A 22655-nucleotide genomic window follows, 5' to 3' on the forward strand; every position below is an offset into this window, starting at 1 on the left:
TGCCAAGCTGACGAAGAAAAGAACCTTCTTTTGCCAGAAAATGTGTTTCATTTCTGTAAAAATGTCACTCCTCCCCGTTCTTTGAGAGATTTATACTCACTGATTCTCTGACAAGGAGAGCCAAACATACCCATTGTGTACTCGATTCAAAAATCAAAACTTTCCCTTCTTATATCCTCCACCTCTCTTTCCCAGTTCGGGTCGTACACCTGTAAATCCGACAAATTCGGCAACTTTCCCGCATTTCCGAGCTCAGATTTTGTCTGAATTTGGATGGAAACTGATAGTATTGAATGCATAACGTCCCTAGATGGCACGGACGAAGACGAGATCCAGCAAAATCCCCACCACCATCTTCACCAGCAATTCCCTTCCAAGTCGTCTCACGGCAATGGCGTCGTTTCCTCTGCGATTCTTCCCAGCACCACCCGCGTCCACGAATTGCTCGAGTGCCCAGTATGCACCAATTCGATGTACCCTCCAATTTATCAGGTCATTCTCTAATTTTGACACTTTTGGGTCAACGGGTTACTGTGATTCGCTGTGCTGCTTCATTCCTCACCTTTGCGACATTGGTAGGTGAGTATGTTCATCAATTTGTTGGATGGCGTTTGAGTTGATTAGCTGGTTGATTTCAGCTTCAATTTCGACATTAATAGAGTGTTTTGAGGTAATAATGGAAGTTTCTGGAGAATAACTTTGTGAATCATGTGGGGCTGTGGGATAACCCCTCTTGGACTATAGAAATGAGCTGGTGCGATTTTGGTGGATTTGGCTTTAGATATAATGGTGCACTCTTGGGGGAATTGGCTGCTGCTGGGTCATAAGTAACTTCTTGAAAATAAAAGTAGTCCTTTCATGTCTCTAGTGACTTGTCGAAGTTGCTTCTCTGTGATTTGAACTTGGTTATGTCTAAGGTCGATTTGCTTGTTACTCTTGCTGCTCAATATTTTGGTGAGAGAAATGCTTGACTTGAACATCCAGATATGAGTGTCACTCGGTACTATTGTTCACAAAATAGAAAGAATTCCAGATATATCCGCCACCTTTTCAGCTATAATGTGGGAATTCCATGAACCTTTCTTGTTCGTCAGAAATCAGGATAGTAGATGGGGTACTTTTCTTCTTGTATCCCATGCTGAGCAGGAGCATTGTAGGTAATCATCCCTTCTTATGTCTTTCAAGGCAAAGGCATTGAAACGAAACCTTTGTTTTCTTAGTCGTTTATTTTTCATTTTTGTTGGTCATCTTGATTATATCTAGTTTGCTGCCCTTGATATTCTGCCGTTTAGTTATTTAATTAAAGCAATACTTCAAGAGTATGGAAACATGTTATGTTTTTTGGAAGATGCCACTTTTCATGCTATCTAAACTTATGAATTGTCGAGGACGGTTGCAATATTACTTTCACTGTGCTTTCTAGTAACATTTCTGAATATTTCCCCCGGGATGTTGTGAACTTTGAGAAGCAGCTCCTTCATGAATGGAGTTTGTTTGGCTAAACAATCATCACAACTTTCTCCTTGCAGTGCCACAATGGGCATACACTTTGCTCAACCTGTAAAACCAGGGTTCATAATAGGTGTCCCACATGCAGACAGGAGCTTGGTGATATTAGGTGTCTTGCATTGGAGAAGGTGGCAGAATCACTTGAGCTGCCTTGCAAGTACTTCTCTCTTGGGTGCCCAGAGATATTTCCTTACTACAGTAAACTCAAACATGAGGCTCTCTGTAACTTCAGGCCATACAATTGCCCTTACGCCGGTTCAGAGTGCTCTGTCACTGGGGACATTCCCTTCCTAGTTGCTCATCTGAGGGATGACCACAAAGTGGATATGCATTCTGGATGCACTTTCAACCATCGATATGTGAAGTCTAATCCACGTGAAGTAGAAAATGCGACATGGATGTTAACTGTGAGTATCCACTAACCCATGATCTTTGCAAGGAAAAAATTGATAAAAATCATCTTTTCGTAATGAAAAGGTTTCTCAGGGTTGCTATAAGAAGTACAGTTGCTTTATTGGGAATTGATTTCATTTTGGATATTTAATCATCAAAAAATAATCTGGAATTCTCCTTTCTTTCATTGTTTTTTTTATCGTTTCCTTTTAACACGGGAAAGTAAATTATGTGGCCTTGTCAACATCCACAAACTTCAGAATCACTCTGATTTCACCGTGTTTACATTGAGATATGCTTGTCCAGTCAGGTTTTGAACTATTATTGACTACTTTTAAGTGCCACCACTATTCATAACGATAGCACTGAGTCTGTAAGCCATATTTACCTTGACTATGTGAAGTTTCAGTATTTAACTGCAAAATAGATATTAAGAGAGTTAATATGTCCATGAGTAATTCCTGAACTACCTTCCCCTGCATTCTGTGAATTAAAGATGTGACTGAATGACCATGTCCAAAACCTTTTTCGCGTGCCATATGTTCAGGTCTTCCACTGCTTTGGACAATACTTCTGCCTCCACTTTGAAGCATTTCAGCTTGGAGCGGCTCCTGTTTACATGGCATTTCTCCGTTTCATGGGTGATGAGATGGAAGCACGGAACTACAGCTACAGCTTGGAGGTTGGGGGGAATGGTCGGAAACTCATATGGGAGGGCACGCCACGAAGCATAAGAGATAGCCATAGGAAGGTTAGGGATAGCCATGACGGTCTAATTATACAGCGCAACATGGCACTTTTCTTTTCTGGAGGAGACAGAAAAGAGCTGAAACTTCGGGTTACAGGACGGATTTGGAAAGAGCAGCAGAATCCAGAAGGTGGGGCCTGCATACCCAACCTGTGTAGCTAGCATGGTTTGCTCTCTCTCTGCCTCTGTCTCTCTCTCATGCGTGTTCTAAGGTGGTGGAAATGTAGTCTTGCGACAATTTATTCTCAAGATTTCTCTAACTTTGTACGGATGCTGGATGTATCATATCCATGAATTGTTAATAATGTTTTTCGTGATTCTGTGCCATGATGATGCATTAGTCAATGTTGTCATAGCAAGAGATCATAAGGTACATTAAATGCGAATACCGGAACAAACTAGCCACTGCATGCACTGGTATTCCTCAGGACCTATTGCAATTGCCTTGTACCATGGCGTCTTCTCCCTTGAGCTTGGGTTAAGAAAGACTATTCCCGGATCGCAGTTGAAAAATGAGCACTCGTGCTCAAAAGTCCTGCTGGAGGAAGAGTCTCATTGGAGAAAAGTTGTTTTCTTTTCTTGTTTTTTAATCTTTTGGCGAGCCAATCAAACTAGTCCAATACTAGAAGGAGCAGATGAACTGCTTCCACAACCATACAAAAAAGACAGTTGTGATTGCTAGTTCCAATCTGTTTATTTTCTTTACCTTTGACGTACTGAACAGAGGGTCGAAGAAAGCGACTTTCAGGAGCTTACTAAAAAAGAATGAATGACTTACAGGAGCTTATTAAAAAGAATGAAGTGACCGAAACTGCTTCACCGCGTGGCTTGTAGTCGAAGCGACAATCATGAATCAGAAGTAAGTTAAGTAAGGTTTGTCTGTGTGTCCCCAACAGAAATGAAGACAAGCTGTGTCAATTAATGGTTGGGGAGGTTGTTGTACAATGAAAGGCACCTTATCCTTTCTTGAAGTTGCACCCACCGCGCTCTGGCCGTTTTCATTGGTTCCTTTTACTCTCTCCCTCAAGTTACGTAGCCATTCAAGCCAAGTCTCAGCTACACAGACTTGTCGATTTCATCAGGAATCCTTGTCAGATCGTTTCAATCTGGCTCTTCGTCCGAAGGTACGATAATGTGCTTCGAGAGTGGGCAGAGGAGAACAGAGGGAAAGAAAAAACCGTTTTAGTTGTAAAAATTTGACACTTCTGTTGGAGTCCCAAGCTGGTTCTTTCATCTGTTGTTGAAGGAAAACGTACAGCTATTGTTTCCTCCTTCTCAAGTATTGAATTTGTCAATGTGGTAATGATCATGTTAAGGGAATGCATCTTCTTTCCACTATCAATCCCATTCGGTTGCAGGCCGTACTGGGGTGGTGCCCGTAAGTTGTCTGCATCCATCTGTGATTCGACCTCGACAAGTCCCTAAAAACTCTTTCTTTGAAATATCACATGACGTTGCCTGTTTTGGTGGACAATTATGGTTTATATCAGGTGTCAGTTTGGAAGTTCTTCACGAGAACCACCATGGGTTCGTCCATTATATAAAGTTCTCTGGTAATATGATTGTATATTGGCAAAACATCATATAGATATTGATCCCTGGTTATGGCAGTTAAACCTTTCAAATCAAATGCACAGTTATACCGGTCCTACAAGAATTTGTCTGACCCAGACCAGACGAGGAGCAGACATAGGAGAATAAGTTTTTGTGCGATCAGATATGTCGACCGGTGGAGCTTTAACCTATATAACTAGCAAAAGGTAGGGAGGAAATGCATAGCTGTTGCCATTTGGCTCTAATGGGAACCAACCGGACTAGGTGGATGATACAGACAAGGCCTATTGGGGATGTTATTTCGTTTGGTTCGAGAACAAGGCCTAATTAAGGTTTTAAATGTTGTGAGAACTAGCTCCTGAATGAAGGGATGAATTCCCTCTCCAGATTTTCAGCATCTTCTGGAAAAAACAGCGAGCTTTTTCTCAAAAAAAGAGGTGATGCGGTTGGGAGCTACTGCATGCTGTAGCCTACGACTCCTAGTCATGTACTTCACCTTTCAACACAAAGCTGGGAAATGATGCAGTTATGTCCCTGGAAAGGCATTGAAAAGCTAACTTAAGTAAGCCAGTTGCAAATAGCATACTTGTGTTTGGCAACACTATGCATGAGTGAGAGAGTTAATTTCCAACCTCATACCATATATGAGTCCTTCATGACCAGAAGTTAGTGAATTAAGGGCCTTAACAGCAGAAATGGAATTCAACACCTACTAAATCCATTAAAAAGTAGGCCAATTTCTACAATGCAAAGCATGCCAAGATGCTAGTTTTACTCAAAACATTTTCCCTGAAAGATATGAATGAGATAACATTCCAATGATGCGATCAAGCATGTCTAAACCACACAAATGACGTCATAGACATAGATCGGATGAGGAAGGATGCTCCTTCTTATGATAATGGCCAAAAAAAAAACCGGTTCAAGCTCTGTAGAAAGATGTTACTTCTATACGCAAGTCCATAAGATCGGATGAGCAAACTTTTATTGAAAGCGATGTAATTAACGTACATCAAATATGGAAGAGTCATGTTCTTCAGCATCAAGGGGTTCTTGGCCACAAATTCTTTCCACTCTTCTTCATCAATTCTTCCGTCGCCTTTTGCATCTGCTTCCACAAATGTCTGTTTAAAGAGAAGCAATTAAATAAGCATGAAACTAGAAAAGACAGAATACCTGTGATCATACATACTACATAGGGGTCCTTTACCTTGTCCACTATCATTTCTACAACATCATCTGATAGATTCAGCTCAGATTCACTCAAGAGGGCCAACACCATTTCTTTCAACTGTTAATATGCCGAAATATATGCTTAGTAAAAGAACATGAAGATTTATAGTTCACAGGTAACAAGTAATTAATTTCAATCAACTTCTTTCACTGTCTGCTTTTAAGTTTAGAGGCATGCATCGAGTAAGCCAAATCGTTGATAGTTCGGAGTGAATACTTTGTTGAAGCAGGAAATCCATGGTTAACAAGATTATAGAAGAGTACTCTCTCTCTCTCTCTCTCTCTCTATTCAAACTCACGGAGAATCAATCTAGACCCCCTCGACTAATTTTACTGCAGTACAAGTAGCGAAGCAGCATCATATACCTCAGGTTGAAGCATGTTGTATTAATATGCTTACCTCCACCCGTTCGATGTAACCAGTCTGCCTTAGATCATGCAATTTAAAAGCATCTGTCACGAAATACAACCTTCGTTTAGTACTAGTAAATGCATATCGTGAATCGGAAATGTAGAACTAAAGAATACAAGCCAAGGTACGCAATCTTACATGAAGCTTTGACTGGATCAGGAGTTTTTGGGTGGAAAACTGACAATGATTGAACAAATTCCCCAAAGTCAATGTGTCCATTTCTGTTGACATCAAAGAGATCAAACATCTGCAGAAGTGCCAGGGATATGCTGATTATGGAAGGCAAATTCCCAGAAAAAGAAAAAGCATATTCCCCATAAAATGATACGAGAGAGGTAAAGAAAGAATGGTTGTCACATAGATAATCCTCATTAAGAGTGACGTTTGCTCTTTTCTGCATTAGTTGATTAATATACGTACATAACAACTGACACAAAAAGAGGTACCGAGATACTTATTGAGAACACATGCTTAGCTTTTTCACCAACAGAATGAGTTGAAGTTTTAACTTTTGGCTATGTCATGCTATCATTTTCCCTTAATAAGATGACCTAGAAATTACACAGTCCTTCTACTTTATTATCTCTTGGATGCACGTCAAAACCTTCTATAGACCGCAAGCTTCGTAGCAGGTAATTGGCAGCAGAAAAATATGGATTTTCCCCAACGATGTTAGAAATCATACCCTATCCAGAAAAAGGTTATTCTTCTTGCTATTTTGAAAAAGTGCAAGCTGAAGTTCTTCCTAGCACACAGATAAAAAGAAATATTTGGTCAGACTAGGATAGGATACACTGTTGTATAGATACCATTTATTTCTATCCCACATGTGGGAGGGAGCAAGATACCTTGTGTATTAGCCCATCCTTGATCACAGAAGTGCTTAGCTTTTCAAATAGCTCAGACAAAGATTCCACTTCACTAACAGTAACTGCAGGTGACATGGGTTCTGTCAATTACCAGCAGCCTCCAAGAAAAGGCATAACAGAGTCTTAACGTGTAAACTTAACAACTCGTCGCAAGCTAAACTTCCAATCAACTACATCCGTAATATATTGATCGACCAAGGTGAAGCATGTCATCCTCTAAACTAATGCTCATGAATCTACAGTATATTAACAACATCAACTGAAATTTGTTAGCAGGTTTGAAGGAAACTGTCCATGGTCCATGGATTCACCAGTAAAATGAATTGATGAATGAAAAGTACAACATCCCTTTCATAATTTCTCTCTCTTTTGGGATGGGCAGAGAGGTGGTAGTGAGGAGGAGGAGCTTAACAGTGTGCTTTCATGCATTATCGAGTCATGAATGTGGTCACTCGACAAAAATGGTCACAAGATTTCGCCTTTGAAACTCCGAATAGGCAAGCACAACAAGTGGATGAGCTAGGCACTCACAAGGCGTTTTGGAAGCAAGGGAAATATGTTCGGCCGATGCACTTGATGGATTGGCTTCAGGTGTGGCACTCGTGGTGGCGCTCTTGGAGGGGCCACAACCCATTATTTACCAAATTGAGCTCCACTCCAGCTCAATGATTATTTCCTATGTAAAAATGCTCTCTCAATTAAGGCAAAAGAGCTACCTGCAACTACAACAGCAGTCACAGACTGGCCCATTTGGCATTTGCATCAAATGACAAAGTAAAGAGACAACACAGTAGTCAGCTTCACACGGCAAACAATAAGCATCCATGGGAACTCCTAGATTTCCCTTCAAGAAAGCACATAACCAATTTCGCATGAAACTAATCCTCAGGTTAACAAGTAAAAGACGATGAAGCCATAACCGTGGATGAATGGGATCATGGGAATTAACAGCAAGACAGGGAACTTGGGTCCAATCGGTGACAGTCAAGCCATGGTTCCAACTTCATATTCACCACGACTGCAACAAAGCTCGCTCTTTTTCATATATGGGGGTGTTTTTCTTCCAGAGTCTTGAGTACAAGAGCGAAACAGAGAAAACCATACCACTCACTCAGGAACCCGAAAACAATCTCGAACACAAAAACAGCGAAAATCGTTTTTCCGTCGCACGAGCCGACGAGTGATTGCGTTCAACCTGTGTTCATGAAACTCCCAGCAAACATTTCTTTCGTGGGGGTATTAGAAAAATCTCTTTCCAAGTCAAAGGCTCACGAGAGCCGACAAAGGACGAACAGGTGGCGGTATCACCTGCCCGGGACGGCGTCCGGGGAAGTACAAAAGTCAGCGGTCCAAACATAGTGGTGTTCTGACCAAACCAAAAAGGAAAAAAGACATGGTGGTCCGTGCGGGAGTGGTGAGTGAACGTTGATAAGTCGTTCAGATGAAAATCGGTAAATCCGTGTGAGCTATCTTGTGGAAACACGATGATATTTGGTGAATTATAAGAACCGATACTATGCTAATACCATATTAATAAGTAATCAGAAAATTTGATGGTCCGCAAATTTTTCTATCAATAGTTTCTTACCAAGAAAATTGTCAAAAATGTCTTAAATCTCACACTTTTATCAATTCGGTCCTAAACCTTTTAAGTTTGTCAATTCAGCCCTAAACCTTTTCACTTTGTGCCGATTCGGCCTTATTCGCTGGAAATTGCTTACGTGGATGCTAACCGTCATACGTGACACCGGCAGCGATAATATTTAATAATTTTTTAAATTTTTATTTAAAAAAATAGATTTTTTTTTTTGTTTTTTTGGTTTGCTTGTCTTAAGGCCAGCAACCCTCGCTTGATTAGGGCCGACAAGGGTTGCTGGCCCTTGGGCAAGGACTACTAGGAGTCGTTGGCTCCTGGGTGATAGCCGATAGGGGCCGACAGCCCTCTCCGTGGCTAGATCTAGACCTACGGGGGTCGCCACGGCGAGGGTGAGCTAGGGTAGGGTCGCAACCCCTCGCCTTTGGCCGCGAGGAATTCACGACCCATGTCCATGGACTCACAGGGGTCGCCGGCCCCCGCTTGCTCTCACCTAGGGGCCGGCGACCCCCGCCACTCCTTGCCTAGGGGCCGGCAACCTCTAACGGCTCTAATCCGACCGAGGTCATTGGTCGTGGAGCCAGCAAACCAAAAAAACGGAAAATAACAAAAAAATAGACTTTTTCAAATAAAATATTTACAAATTATCCACGTCGGCGTAGACAATGTCACATAGGACGGTCGGCATTCACGTCAACGATTTCCAATGGATAGGATTGAATCGGCATAACGTGAAAAGGTTTAGAATTAAATCAGCAAACTTAAAAAGTTTATAACTGAATTGGCAAAAGTGTGAAAGGTTTATCACTTTTTTGACAATTTTCCCATTTCTTGCCACTGTGAGCACTTCCAAAAATTTATTGGCATAAGATATTTTTTCTTCTCTAACGAAACAAATAGACTTCCCCTAAATATATCTATGAGATGATTGGATATAGATTGCTGTCTCAAATGTTTTGTTTCCTTTCGCCACCCAAAAATTTACTTAGAGAAATCCCAACCTGATATAGTAACTTGATTTTGACACGAATCAAGTCATTTTCATCCATTTTTAATAACAAATTAACGATGACACCATAAGAATCATCTCATTTTTATCTATATTGACCCAATAAAATGCCAAGTCAGGCAATAACACCTGTCACCAAAAATGTCAAAGTTACAATGACACTCCAAATCCCCACTAATGTCCTACAAGTACATCTGCATTGCTAAGATTTGATCTCATTCGCTTTCGGCCATCGCACTATTCATTTTCTTAAGTCTATAATGCCATCAGACTGCAGAGCAACCAACCAGGCTACGTCTTATGAATATTTCCCTTTGAATTGGCTGAGAGGCTGATATACAGTAATACAGTTCTGTTTATGCTGGAGAGATGGCCAACGGTAGCAACATGTGTCTCGAATGGGAGGAAAATACAATATAGCAAAGGACATATCAAGCAAGTTCAACCCAGTTTAGTCCAAAGCAAAATTGTTTCCCATTCCAATGCTCTTCTGATTTATTACCAGTGACAAGCCTCCATCAAATAGGAACAGAAAACAATCGATTTCCATTCATCTTTACCATTATCCACCCATGGAAATGTTGCATTATTTGTTTGATACAAAGGCAGCCTGCAAAACAATCAGGTTGTAACTAAGCAACCCGGACAACAAATGCAGGCGACAAGAATCCCAAGCAGAGCTCCTGCAAAGACTTGTGATGGTGTGTGCCCAAGAAGTTCCTTGAGCTTTCTCTGGCTAATGGGATGCCCTTGAAACAGATCCTCAACGATCATATTCAGAACCTGCAGTGATCAATCCCCATGAGACTTGGAAGAGAACTTAACCAGTTTATGTTGATGGATGGTATTTCAATCATGGTTCATGACTTCATGTATTTCAAATGATTGCCAACAAACTGAAAAATGTTTCATCCAACAGTAGCAGCGTATCGAAAAAATTAACCAAGGACAAAAGGGATAGGCTAATAGCAGGTAAGCGACTAGTGAGAGAAGAGGAAACTTTGAAATGAAGATGGAAACATTATAACAAAAGCTTCTACTAACACTAAAATCCTCCTGCTCCTTCCTTTTGAGGGCTTATACATTCTCTCGTCTCGACTGGGACCATGCTTAAGGCATGCAACTTCAAAGGCACTGACCAACAACTAGAACTGACTGGTAGCGAAGCTCAGATCGTGAAGCAAGTGCATGGCCAGAGCAGTAGCCCCCTGCGGGAGGTGTGATAACTTCTACAGCGAAGGTGAGTTGAACCCCACAGGTCCAAGACCAAAGGTTTGAATGGATAGATGTTCAAAGCAGCAAAGCTTGCAGTCCTATAATTTGAGGGGTGAAGGTGAAGGAGGGGTTTCTAAGACCACAAGTGGCACTGGCAAGCACATATGGAATTCAAAGTTTGGGTTTTCTCATAAGCCCAAGGGATCTACCCTGATCTTTCATTCTAGGCAGGAAGAATAGGGTTTTCTCTATGATGAGGTTTCCTGTTCCGCCAAGGAACTTTTGGTGCCTTATTGATACGACCATCAGGCTTTGTTTTCTTCCTTCAGCTTAGAGAATTCTCAACCAATAAAGATAAAAAAGGAAGGTGGCATAATAACCAAAGGGACTGCAAAGGTCAATACTTAGCCAGCCATTGCAGTTTAATCGAATGCAGACTATAAAACACCCAACAAGACTTCCACAGGCAACAAGCAAACTTCCCATCAGCTTGGCCCCTCAGTAGATCTGTACTGCCTATGGCATCAAATGCAGACTTAAACTCTACTGTCAAAAATGCATCTTCCACTGGCAAATCTTGATAGATGTCAAATCATCCATCCATCACCAGCGCAGCAGAAACTGAATATCACTAGCGTCATTCTTCCTAACGTTAATAAACTGAAAACATCACTGAGAACTAAACTTTGTGCTTCTCTTCATATTAATTTGAACAGCATCAGTTAGGCCAGCTCTACTTACATTTCGAGCACTCCACAAAAAGAAAGGGAACAAATACAAAATTCATAGAAAAACATTATCGCAGGGAACAAATTCCGACACTGTAATAAATCTGCCATGCGAACGCATGACGCATAGCAACAATTCATTAGCTTGACCAGTCCAATCTTTCTATACTTTCTGAACTGACTCTAATAAAACCCATCTTGATTCCCATTCCTACAAATTAGCTCTACAGGACAGCACGTTGACTTCTACTTTAATTTTGTCTGACAACATTAGAGTACACACTTAAGAGACTGCATACTTCTCATATGCCTTCATCAAACACCATCTATCGACCAAATACTAGAACAACCTCTGCATCTATAAGCCTTCAGAAAGACTAGTCAGCTGTTGCAGCACAGATGCAACCTAATGTTTCCAGAATCATTTACAGGGCACTTAATGACATAACTGACAGAACTATATAGAACACCAAATATCCTACATAAACTGCAATTATGCATATTGTTTCCAGATTAAGTCTCCATCAGCATTACATCAAACAAGCTATATGCATTAACTATTGACATCGAGAAAAAATTATCTCTGACATAACGATGCAGAAAAAACCTCATCAAATCCAGTAGCCTAATGTACATAAAACAAACACCCCCTCACCTCAGCTTGCATCCCAGCATGTCGCCGCACACCAATCGCGTCATACATAACAATAGAGCTAAATCCGAGACAAACAGGGAACAATGAATCCGAGATGCCGTGACATAGCGCCACCGACGTCGTCAGTGCAGTACAGAGAGCAGAGTGAGACGAAGGCATCCCTCCCGATGCAAACAGTATCCTCAAATCCCACTTCTTCTCCACGAAGAAGTTCAATATCACCTTAATCGATTGCGCAACAAACCACGAGAACAAACCCGAAACAAACGTGGGATTTGACGCCAATGTCGCCACGAAAGGACTGATCTTGACCTTCGCATTGGACGTTACGCTAAGCAGAGCTACTCCTATTCCTCCGTTCTGTAAGTAATTATCACTATGACTATCCAAAACCTTCTGGGAATCGCTACAGGCTTGTGTGCTGGAAGCCCATCTCTGTGTTCGCGAAAAAATCGAACCTTTGATATTCTGCAAGATTTTAACTAAGCCCCAGAAGTTGTTATTCTGGGTCGTAAGAGAATTTTGGGTCTTTGAAGGTGGTCCGAAAGAAGCTGAAGTGGAAGATCTTCTGAGTTTCCTAAAGTTAGAAAATTTAATGAAGGAACAGCGCGCAGTAGCATGAAGAAGAGGCCTGCCTGAAGGGATCGCGGGGCTACAGGAAACACAGCTAAAGGTGGACTCGAAGGCGACACAATCCATCAGAAGGCCACGTCTTGACTACAGCATGCATTTCAGGACAGTTGAGAGAGACATAGAGAGATGGAGCGCCTACCAGAAACTGATGACAGCCATTTATAGGAGATGAGGACTCCGGGACTTTGTGGCAACGAATGAGGCATCAACAATCACGGGCCCTTTGATGCGGAATTTTGGATGTCCGAAGTTGATTATTTCCCTTCCCACCCCTGTGGCAATTCAAGTCGAGGAACAAAAACACTTGACGTGGTTATATTCATTATATTCCATAGTCAATCATATTGTGATTAACATGATAATTTTGCGGACACTTGTAGGGAGACCAATCAATATAGACCCTAATTCTTAAAAAGTCAGTATCTTTTCGGTGGACTTACATTATACTAATAATCATGCCGCTTAATTCATATTAAGGACGAGAAATCTCAATATGACCAAGATTGTGAGATTATGATAGATGGAGATGGGTTTCTTATGAGCAAAGCTGAATGATCCAAAGTAGAGTTATGATGAGGATCAGTAGACCTAATATACTGGCCAGTAATAAAAGCCCAAAATGCAAGTACACGAACGATCCCTCCATCTTTGAAAGCCCAACCCACCTCAGGCTCAGCTGAGTCGACGGAATGGAAACAGAGTTGCGTTCAACGACGTGTTTGGACCGTCGAAAGTTCAAAAACCAGGGAGAAGGAACGTCGTGATCATACGTGGTGGGAAGTCTTTTTTGTGCGTTTCGGTTTCTATTCCACACCGACCGACTCAGTTCTCCTCTTCCTTCCTAATTCCTTCGCATATCTTTTTGTCTCTCTCTCTCTCTAGCCTCACGCGCATTTCCGTAAGCAACAAACATCAGCAGAAAGCTCTGCGATCCGAGTTCTGAGCTGAGCCCCGACGATGGAGAACCTGATCTCGCTGGTCAACAATATTCAGAGAGCCTGCACGGCCCTCGGTGATCACGGCGAGGAGAGCGCTCTTCCTACTCTCTGGGACTCTTTGCCTTCCATCGCCGTCGTCGGTGGCCAGGTCTCTCTCTCTCTCTCTCTGCTTTGAATCTCATCGCGTTTGCGTGTGCCCATCATTTACGCGACACCCGTTTACGTATATGCACGTCGCGCGCGTCAGAGGTGTCAGGTGCTTCATCAGATATTGGCTTTGGGCGAGGATCGGCTCCCCTTTTTTATATGTCCTAGCGGTTTTGAGTCTTCACGAGACAGGATCGATGGCTTTGCTGGCTTTTCCCTTGTTCACTCGTTGCTTTTTTTTGGGTTGACCGAGACATTTGCATCAGTCGATCAATTCCGTTGTTGCTGTATTGGAACAGTTTGCTGCTCATTCTTTGATGATCAGAGTCTTTGCAAGCATAGATGTTGATTCTAAGCTGCTATTGCAGCTGTTGATTTTTCGGCCTCTCTTATTCTTCCCCTGCATTTTAAATTTGTACTTTCAAATCACTGTAGTCCTAAAGCTGGCCAATCGGATCGATGGATTAGAATATTTTCATTCATCCTCCATGCAAGACGGCAAATCATTATACTGACTCAATGAGATAAGATCTAAGTCGTTCTCCAATGCTTTCTTCACTGCTTGCAGCTTTGAAGTTCAAAGCTTTACACAGTTTCTCAGGTTGACTGTGCTTGCAAACTTGATGAGTAGAAAAGTTATGATGGTAGCTTAGCACTTAAATTGACATAATTTTGCCAAATCACTTGAAAGTCCCGAAGTTTTTCATTTTAGGCAGTTACATTGCCTGATTTTTAGAGGGCAACGTTGGTTTTGATCGAGCTAATTTGCAATTGCTTATAAATATATTCATCGCTGATTATTCATTTCGGAAATTCACTGTCTGCTGATGCTGCATTTCTCAAGTTACCTTTAGTTTCCCTGTTACTGATAAACCTTGAATAAGATTAACATCTCTGGAATACCTCCTCTGTTCTTTCCCTCTTTCTTGGAGGTAGTTGAGCATACATGATAGCTGAAATGCTAGGATTGATAAATGCGCTTGAACGTTTTGTCTAATCTTTTCTTATTGTAGAGCTCTGGGAAATCTTCAGTTCTGGAGAGTGTTGTCGGGAAGGATTTTTTGCCTCGTGGATCAGGTATTTTCTCTTGGGGACCGTGCACCCTGTCTAATGATAGTTTCCTGGTTTCTGGCATGTTTCCCTTTGGTGGTTGGATCTTGGATGTGATAGGAATCCTTTTTTTGCAGGGATTGTTACCCGGCGCCCTCTTGTTCTGCAGCTTCACAAGATTGATGAAGGACGAGAATATGCTGAGTTTATGCACCTCCCAAGGAAGAGGTTCACTGATTTTGGTATACCATCTTCACATATGAGTGAATTTATTTGAGTTTTTCGTTTTCAGCTATCCCTTTCTCTTCTCGTTTTCCTTGTGCTAGCTATTCTTATTAAAATCTTCAAAAGTTGTTCTTCCATTTCTCACTCTTCGTGTATATGACAGAAAACTTGAAGACCAAGTACAACTCTTTCATTTGTTTCCTTTAGCTCATAGATGCTTATCAGTTTTGTCTGTAATATAGCTGCTGTCAGAAAGGAGATCGCTGATGAGACTGATCGAGAGACTGGCCGAAGCAAACAAATTTCCAGTGTTCCAATCCATCTCAGCATCTACTCTCCTAATGGTAAGACATGAGTGATGGCACAATTTATGGTTCTTTTGTTTCGAGGGTTAGACAAGAAAGTGATGGTGTTTGGTCTTTGTGCCATTAAATTGGATAATTTTTCTGAACGACCAAAAGAGGAATGTCCGCTAAAATTTTCCCCAGCAAAAAGAAACTTTTTTGTGTTAAAGCCTAAAGGTCCCAACTTGTGCTTTTTTCCTTTTTGGTTCACAATTACCTCTTCACATGCTCCTTTGCTGGTCAATTTGTCCATTAGATGTTTAAGATTTCCAATGCTTACATCAATTTTTCAACCTTTGCAGTTGTGAATCTGACTTTGATTGACCTTCCTGGGCTTACAAAAGTTGCAGTTGGTAAGTCGTGGTTTCTTTGTTTTTTCATTTTTATTAAGCAGTTGTTTCTCTGTGTTATAAGAGTTTAACAGCCAAAGTTCTTTGTTTTTTTTTTTTTTGTATTGAAGAGGGTCAATCCGATAGCATTGTGCAAGATATTGAGAATATGGTTCGGTCCTATATCGAGAAGGTAAGAATTGTTAATCTCGAAAATTGCTTTTGAAGTTAAATGAGACTGGAAGAAAATAATCTTTTAATTGGTTCAATAAAGAATGATATGAACTCCATTTTTATGCATGAAGGTAGAATAGACTTCGGGCAGCATGCACCAAAAGTACTTGATAATGATCACTGCATACATTTGCCGTCACTTTGCATTTGGTAAATTATACAGTAGAGAATTTTGTCATAACATATTTAGCCATCACGGTGTCTCTAACCACTAATTTGGTGAATCTTTCCATGGACAAACTTAGTTCTTCTTTTTATTTTTTGTTTTCTTGGGTTAAATGTGCATGGATAAACATTATTAAGCTATTTACTTTTCCTGCTTCAGCCCAATTGCATCATTTTGGCAGTATCCCCTGCCAACCAAGATCTTGCTACCTCGGATGCGATTAAGATCTCCCGTGAAGTAGATCCTAGAGGTAAGTTTGCGAGAACTAATAGTGAAATGTGTCACCAATCTTTTCTATAGTGTGTGGATGGATGGACTAACATCTAAGATTACGGAAATAAATGAGCTAAAGGAAAAGGAAGGAAAGAGTAGAGCGGATTTGGTGAATTGAAGTTATCAGTGTTTGCCTTGCAATTTTACTTTGCAACGTGGAATTGGAAGTGTAAGTAGGATGGAAGTTCGATTTGTCAACTGGATTGCGACAATGTCTGATTTATTCAGCTAAGTTATTTAAACATCCTTTTTTATATAACATGTAGAGTTGAACAGATGCAATTGAAGAATGTTATCATAGCTCAAATTTAGTATGGATCTCTTGTCTTAATTCATGGCTGCCTGGGATGCTTGACCAATTGTTACCTTTACCACCTTGAGGCAATTTATCAAATTTGTAGAGGGTGCCTACTGTAGGTTCTACGTTTCTCTTGATGTCAAGAGGCTTCATGTATGCCATTTCTTTTTTACTAGTGGCATGGTATATCTGGTTGGGACTCGGGGTTGTTAAAAACAAGAAATTAAACATCGGGACTTTCATCTAAACTTATTATTCCTGCATATGATTATTTTCTGTTGGAAGATGATCACGTGAATGGTATGTCCTTTTTCTGTTAATGCTCTTAATACATATGGGGCTTGACTTTATCTTTGTTTGCACATTGATTTTAAGGTGAAAGAACTATTGGAGTTTTGACAAAGATTGATCTGATGGACAAGGGCACTGATGCAGTTGATGTAAGCTAGTTCTTCTCAACTTGTTATGATGTTAACATGAGATGAGTGTATGTTAAGTATTCATTGGTGAAGTGGCATATCTCTCCTCTTGTTGGATAGGCGGTGTACTTCATGTTTGAAATCACTTCAATTGATGCATTCAGTTCTAAAAACTTAGTGTACAGTCTTGTTGATTTCCTTTTGACACTTTCTGAATTTTCCTTTCTGACGGAACACAGAAATCAAACACTTGCTGATACCAACAATGACTCAATTCTCTATCTCCTTTTATCAAATAAAGAAGAAGGGATTAGTCAATTCAAGTTTCTACTGTCGAGGAGTTGGAAACATTTTTCTTCTTCTCTTAAGCAAAGTGCTAGCAAAGACATAGGCTAAGTATTTGCTTTGGTATCAGTGAAGGATTTGGTTTTAGACATGGCAAACATTGGGATTTTCCAGAAATAGGCCAAGCTTCATAAGTAACTTCCCCTCTATGTTCTACTTTCGCTTTCCTGAATCCAATGTGACAATTGGAGTGCCGCTGTATTAGGTTAAGATCAGGGATGATATCCAAAAGTTCTGCTGCACTGCACCCGAGTCTTTTGCTTTTGAATTATTTAGCACTCTTGGCCACATGAATGTCTTTTACCAAAGCTCTGCATTTCTCTAGATCCTTGAAGGAAAAGCATACAAGCTCCAGTATCCCTGGATTGGTGTTGTTAATCGCTCTCAAGCTGATATCAACAAAAGCGTAGACATGATCGCTGCGCGACGTAGGGAGAAAGAATATTTTGCTAGTACCCCAGAATACCGGCATCTTGCTAACAGGATGGGTTCTGAGCATCTAGGGAAGGTGCTTTCTAAGGTATGTGAAAACACCGAGCATCAGTTTTATAGTTCCCCCTCCTTGAAAGAATAGTTTGTCTTTTAATTTTTTTACTTCCACAAACAATAATCTTGTGTTTTTTAGCATTTGGAAGGTGTCATCAGGTCAAAAATTCCAGCCCTTCAATCACTTATCAGCAAGACAATAATTGAACTAGAAACAGAACTGACCCGACTCGGGAAGCCTATTGCGACTGATGCTGGAGTAAGTATGCTAAGTTTGTTTACATACCTGTTACTTCTAGAGTTATGCTTTACTGTTCTGATCCTGCTGTCATGTCCTTTTCACTTCTATGGATTTGAACTTCAGAGTTTAAGTCAGCATTCTTTATGTTTAAATTAGATTGTGCCAGCATTAAAGTAATGCGATCTATGGAACGTACTTGTGTTAATGCAGGGAAAACTATACATGATCATGGAAATATGCCGTGCCTTTGATCAGATATTTAAAGAACATCTCGATGGCGTGTATGTACTCTACTTATATATTTTTTTGTAATATGGTCAGTGATCTGCTAAAATTTGTGTTGCTTCCATATTTCTTATGATCTATTGACAACTGATCCCTACAGCCGCTCTGGTGGTGATAAAATATACTTTGTGTTTGATAACCAACTTCCCGCTGCAATGAAGAGACTCCAATTCGACAAAAATCTCTCAATGGATCATGTGCGAAAGCTTATAACAGAAGCTGATGGTTATCAACCACATCTGATAGCGCCGGAACAGGGATATCGTCGCCTTATTGAGTCTTCCTTAGGTACTATCAAAGGTCCTGCTGAGGCTGCTGTCGATGCGGTATGTAATATCATCTAATTTTGTATCACCCAATCATGACACTTCTTTTTCAAAGTGATAATCATTCAAGTCCTAAGGTGTAACCTTTCGGTAAACAAATATGTAAGTGGTTTGTCCAATATATCCTATATGGAACTGCACTCTGCTGCTCAGTCACACATGCCAACAGTCCACTAGTGTTGACACACGCACTTCTAAATACAATTGCGGGGCACAGGTGTGTGCCACCTTAATTGCTCGAGAATTACTGACTAGCATGGTTGCCTTGGCCTTCTTGATAATAATGGCTTCTTTTCTGATTGCTGATTTAGGTTCATGCAATACTGAAGGAGTTGGTTCACAAGGCTATCAGCGAGACAGTGGCAAGTCCCATCACGTTGCAAAACTGTCTTTTATTTTTATTTTTCTGCATGAGAATTGCCCAGAATAAGGCATTGACACCAAGTTGTTATCATTGGTTTTATGTTCAGGGAGCCCAAATATGATTACTAATATATTTGCATTCTATTTTCTGTTTAAACTATATGCTGAAATATTGGTAGAAATGCTCAACATTCTTTTTGTTTGGTGTAGGAATTAAAGCAGTATCCCTCTTTGAAGGTGGAAGTTAGCGCTGCAGCTTGTGAATCTTTAGACAGAATGAAAGAAGAAAGCAGAAAAGCAACACTTCAGCTAGTGGACATGGAGTGTGGTTATCTGACAGTTGAATTCTTCCGCAAGCTTCCCCAAGATAGTGAGAAGGGTGGAAATCCGTCGCACTCGATTTTCGATAGATATAACGATGCATATCTCCGACGAATCGGTAAGTCATATGTTATGCATATATATAGTGGTAGGTCCCACTAGTACAAGGAATTGTGGAGAAAATTTTTAGTTTGTTTGCATTAGAGTTCTGGGTCTAGGCTTTATTTGGCCTCTCACACGTCATGGAGTGAGTGTTTATCTTTGTCGCCGAGTTTTTTTAAGGTTTTAGTTTTGCCATTTTTCTTGGATTCATCCCGAGAGAAAAGCTAGATTCATCTGTTATTTCTGGAGACTGACAGGTTTAGATCCATTGTAAATTTTAAATTAGGGAAGGTTATGGTAGCTTTTTCAATTTATATTGGTAACATCCCTCTGAACAACACAGGGTCGACCGTGCTATCGTACATCAACATGGTTTGCGCAACTTTGAGGAACTCCATTCCAAAGTCCATTGTCTACTGTCAAGTACGAGAGGCCAAACGTAGCTTAATGGATTATTTTTTTGCTGAACTGGGTAAAAAGGAGGTAAAGATGATTGGATCTCCCTCTTTTTCTTCATTGTCCGTCTTTTATCCCCCCACCATTGTCCTCACCCATTTTGTGAATTTTGACTCCCATCCTCGTTTTGGGTTCTCCAATTCGCAGACAAAGCAGTTAGCCTCTTTGCTGAACGAAGATCCAGCTGTCATGCAGCGGCGTACCTCCCTTGCTAAGAGGTTGGAGTTATACAGAAGCGCACAGGCAGAGATTGATGCAGTTTCATGGTCCAAGTAGAGGGGTGCCGATTACGCATTGGAGTTTTGCAAAAGCTGCGATTCAGTTCTTGGGTTTTGGAGATTCCGATTCTTTGCACGCAGATTTTAGTGTAGCGGCAGAGGGCCTATTTGCCACCTGTTTCTTGGTCATTCATTTGAGGGATGTTGGCATATTTGGTTTGCCTGTATCGTGTCCATTCTTTTGTAGGAGACTTCACATTTACTTCATTCTAAATCCTAAAGGACATTTTCCCCCCTCTAGGGGGAACGACCCAGACGCCTACACATGGATCTATAGGACACAAACATTGGCAAGCACTCCTACAGACAAAATGCGGTAATGTGTTTACAAGGTTGATGAGGTTAACAAAGCATAATTCGTATCCTTTCCAACTGAAAATCGAATTTTTGTCGCGGGTTGTCTAGGAATGTCTTCGATGGCAACACATGATTATGTTACCTATACGCTTCAAGATTAAAAGTAGCAGCTGAGCTTCAGCTGGACGTATTCCAGCTTCCACCTAACTATGAATAAAGATATTTTGCAGGAAATGTGTACTTGAAGTGAATGAACTGATCTATTTTGGTGACCCAGCTTCCCTTTTGCGGGGGTTTGGAGGTGAACCCTTTATGCTGTATCGTACATTGCAAGACGAGTGGAGTTGTAAATTTGCAATGGAATGACTAGGCACCTATTCTTCATGTGGCCGGTGGGCCTCAAAAAGGCAGAGTGTTAGGTGACCAAAAAACTTCGCCATAAAAATTCACAGAGAAATGGCCTCTTGCATGCTCTCTTTCTAGAATTAGCATATTTGATTGATCAGTTGTCACAGTATCTGCCTTAACAATAAGAACACACTTTAATACACATACCACAAAGAAGGGAATATATATACATACATACATGCTCGATTCTTGTAGAGTAGTTATGTTCTACAGTTGAGAAGTAATCGCGGTTAACAAACAAAAGATTAGTTTATTGGCTAAATCTATAGGATAGAAAACGTTAATATTCAACACAAAACCCCATAAGATCATTTTCCAAAACTGAACTAGTAGAGCATAAAATCGATAATAAAATTGTTAAAGAGAGTCGCATTTATTTAAATTATGTACCTTGTGGGAAAAGTTTGATCTATCCTCGAGTTGTGAAAAAGATGATGCACAGAAGGAAAGATTAAGCAAGCCCATTCCCGTTGGGTAGTTAGTAGCCCTCAAAAATTTGGAGGGAAACATGATTACTAACCACCATCTTTGCTACCCACCCCTCTCCCTAAGCTTCGCATACAAGAGACTGATACCTCTCAACCGCCAATAGTTCCTTCACATTCCCCAATCACACTTCTTGATCTTGATCTGGTTTCTCTCTTTTCTAGAAACCTTTGATCTAGTTTCAGCTGCACAGTGCTTTCATGGCAGGTTTTGGATCTTGGGTCTCACTTGCAAGGTTCATTTTCGGGCTATGCGTCCTCATTTTTGTGCTGGAACATGAAATGTTTGCAGCAGCTGATGATGCTGGATCAAACGAGAAAGGGCCAGAAGAGTGCAGGACCGATCTCGCAAGCTTGCTTCCTCCACCGTACAGTAACATTTCCCAATCCAAACTGTCCTGCATGACCGTTTGGAATACTTTTGTTCTGAGAGTGAGTAAACTTCAACCACATCGGTGAAATGGAACTTTACATTTGTCAATCATGTTTGGCCGGAAATGACGCACTGCCCGGAAGTTCTGTGTGTTTATTGGTGGTAGAGTAGATAACTGCCGTCATTCTCTTTTTCTATTTATGGTAACCGAGCCAAATAAACTCATACGAAGGCATGAACTTGCACTTGATAGTGGCAGCTAATAGATAGCAGAATTAATCGAAAGGCACCTAAGCATGACCAAAGGAAAACAATTATGTTTGCAGAGATACCTTAGAGCTAGATCCATTTTCACCAAAGCATAGACCTACTCTTTGCTGACTGAAATTCTCATTTGCCACAGCATTACCAGAGTGAAGACGGCACTTTGACCATTATGTTATCTGCTGTATACACCACGGGATGGGTTGGAATCGGTTTCTCAAAGGACGGGTTGATGGTTGGATCCAGTGCAATGGTTGGATGGTTCAACAAAAAGGGCCAACCAAAGATCATGCAATACTACCTGCAAGGTACTGCTGCCTCCAAAGTTATACCAGGCAAAGGCGAATTGCCACTCAGCGGAGTTCCAGCGGCTGTTGCACTTCACTCCTCTAGAATTTACGTGGCTTTCCAGCTGAAGTTGAGCAAACCTCTTGCCAGACAACCAGTCATTTTGGCTTTTGGAACTGCATATCCGAAGCACCACCGACTCACCCATCATGTCGATAAAACAACAATCTATGTCGACTTTGTAGCAGGTTCCTTGCACTCTACTAGAACTTTATCCTCCCTCGATTGTGCTCTTTCCATTTTGAATATCGCAACACCATTTTCAGCTCAAGAGCGACCCGGGGTGGTGAAGGAGTAAACCT

General features: G+C 40.9%; 5 protein-coding genes and 1 long non-coding RNA gene across 14 annotated transcripts in view; 3 read left to right on the forward strand and 3 right to left on the reverse strand.

Moving 5' to 3' along the window:
• Positions 1-13658, forward strand: LOC115753579 (E3 ubiquitin-protein ligase SINAT3). Of its 4 annotated transcripts, none has more exons than XM_048276747.1 (4): positions 1-492; positions 1530-1916; positions 2450-2837; positions 13639-13658. In XM_048276747.1, exons 1-3 carry the CDS (start codon positions 274-276, stop codon positions 2810-2812), a joined length of 969 nt encoding a protein of 322 aa, XP_048132704.1. In that variant the 5' UTR covers positions 1-273; the 3' UTR covers positions 2813-2837; positions 13639-13658. The 4 variants fall into 4 exon arrangements, with proteins under 4 accessions (XP_048132704.1, XP_048132703.1, XP_048132702.1 ...); XM_048276746.1 differs by having other exon boundaries at positions 2450-2848; positions 13640-13657; XM_048276745.1 differs by lacking the exon at positions 13639-13658 and adding an exon at positions 5702-5723 and having other exon boundaries at positions 2450-2848.
• Positions 4203-8078, reverse strand: LOC115753582 (calcineurin B-like protein 4). 6 transcript variants are annotated; one of them, XM_048276761.1, is made up of 9 exons: positions 7823-8074; positions 7250-7434; positions 6698-6780; positions 6535-6594; positions 5988-6096; positions 5838-5890; positions 5415-5495; positions 5216-5328; positions 4203-4738 (listed from the first exon to the last, which is right to left on the reverse strand). In XM_048276761.1, the coding sequence occupies exons 2-9, from the start codon at positions 7350-7352 to the stop codon at positions 4684-4686; spliced, it is 657 nt and encodes a 218-aa protein (XP_048132718.1). In that variant the 5' UTR covers positions 7353-7434; positions 7823-8074; the 3' UTR covers positions 4203-4683. The 6 variants fall into 6 exon arrangements, with proteins under 6 accessions (XP_048132718.1, XP_048132716.1, XP_048132717.1 ...); XM_048276759.1 differs by lacking the exon at positions 4203-4738 and adding an exon at positions 7639-7736 and having other exon boundaries at positions 5092-5328; positions 7823-8078; XM_048276760.1 differs by lacking the exon at positions 4203-4738 and having other exon boundaries at positions 5092-5328; positions 7250-7430; positions 7823-8078.
• On the reverse strand, positions 9677-12685 carry LOC115753580. Its single transcript, XM_030692245.2, has 2 exons — positions 11920-12685; positions 9677-10104 (listed from the first exon to the last, which is right to left on the reverse strand). The coding sequence occupies exons 1-2, from the start codon at positions 12616-12618 to the stop codon at positions 9943-9945; spliced, it is 861 nt and encodes a 286-aa protein (XP_030548105.1). The 5' UTR covers positions 12619-12685; the 3' UTR covers positions 9677-9942.
• Positions 13400-20434, forward strand: LOC115753575 (dynamin-related protein 5A-like). The gene is made up of 16 exons (XM_030692236.2): positions 13400-13638; positions 14651-14714; positions 14825-14929; positions 15155-15256; positions 15559-15609; positions 15717-15778; positions 16145-16235; positions 16932-16996; positions 17646-17840; positions 17946-18065; positions 18258-18328; positions 18433-18658; positions 18970-19020; positions 19232-19460; positions 19788-19927; positions 20048-20434. The coding sequence occupies exons 1-16, from the start codon at positions 13510-13512 to the stop codon at positions 20174-20176; spliced, it is 1830 nt and encodes a 609-aa protein (XP_030548096.1). The 5' UTR covers positions 13400-13509; the 3' UTR covers positions 20177-20434.
• Positions 16139-22655, reverse strand: part of LOC125314459 — a 13840-nt gene continuing 7323 nt past the window's right edge. Inside the window, exon 3 of the long non-coding RNA XR_007197943.1 lies at positions 16139-16279. This is a non-coding gene — a long non-coding RNA (uncharacterized LOC125314459). The remainder of the gene's footprint in view (positions 16280-22655) is intronic.
• Positions 21445-22655, forward strand: part of LOC115753577 (cytochrome b561 and DOMON domain-containing protein At3g61750) — a 2836-nt gene continuing 1625 nt past the window's right edge. The window contains exons 1-2 of the mRNA XM_030692241.2: positions 21445-21800; positions 22145-22541. Coding sequence (XP_030548101.1) covers positions 21570-21800; positions 22145-22541 — 628 coding nt within the window. The 5' untranslated portion in view covers positions 21445-21569. The remainder of the gene's footprint in view (positions 21801-22144; positions 22542-22655) is intronic.

The sequence above is a fragment of the Rhodamnia argentea genome, chromosome 3 (genome assembly GCF_020921035.1).
Source record: "Rhodamnia argentea isolate NSW1041297 chromosome 3, ASM2092103v1, whole genome shotgun sequence".
NCBI classification, from domain to species: domain Eukaryota; kingdom Viridiplantae; phylum Streptophyta; class Magnoliopsida; order Myrtales; family Myrtaceae; genus Rhodamnia; species Rhodamnia argentea.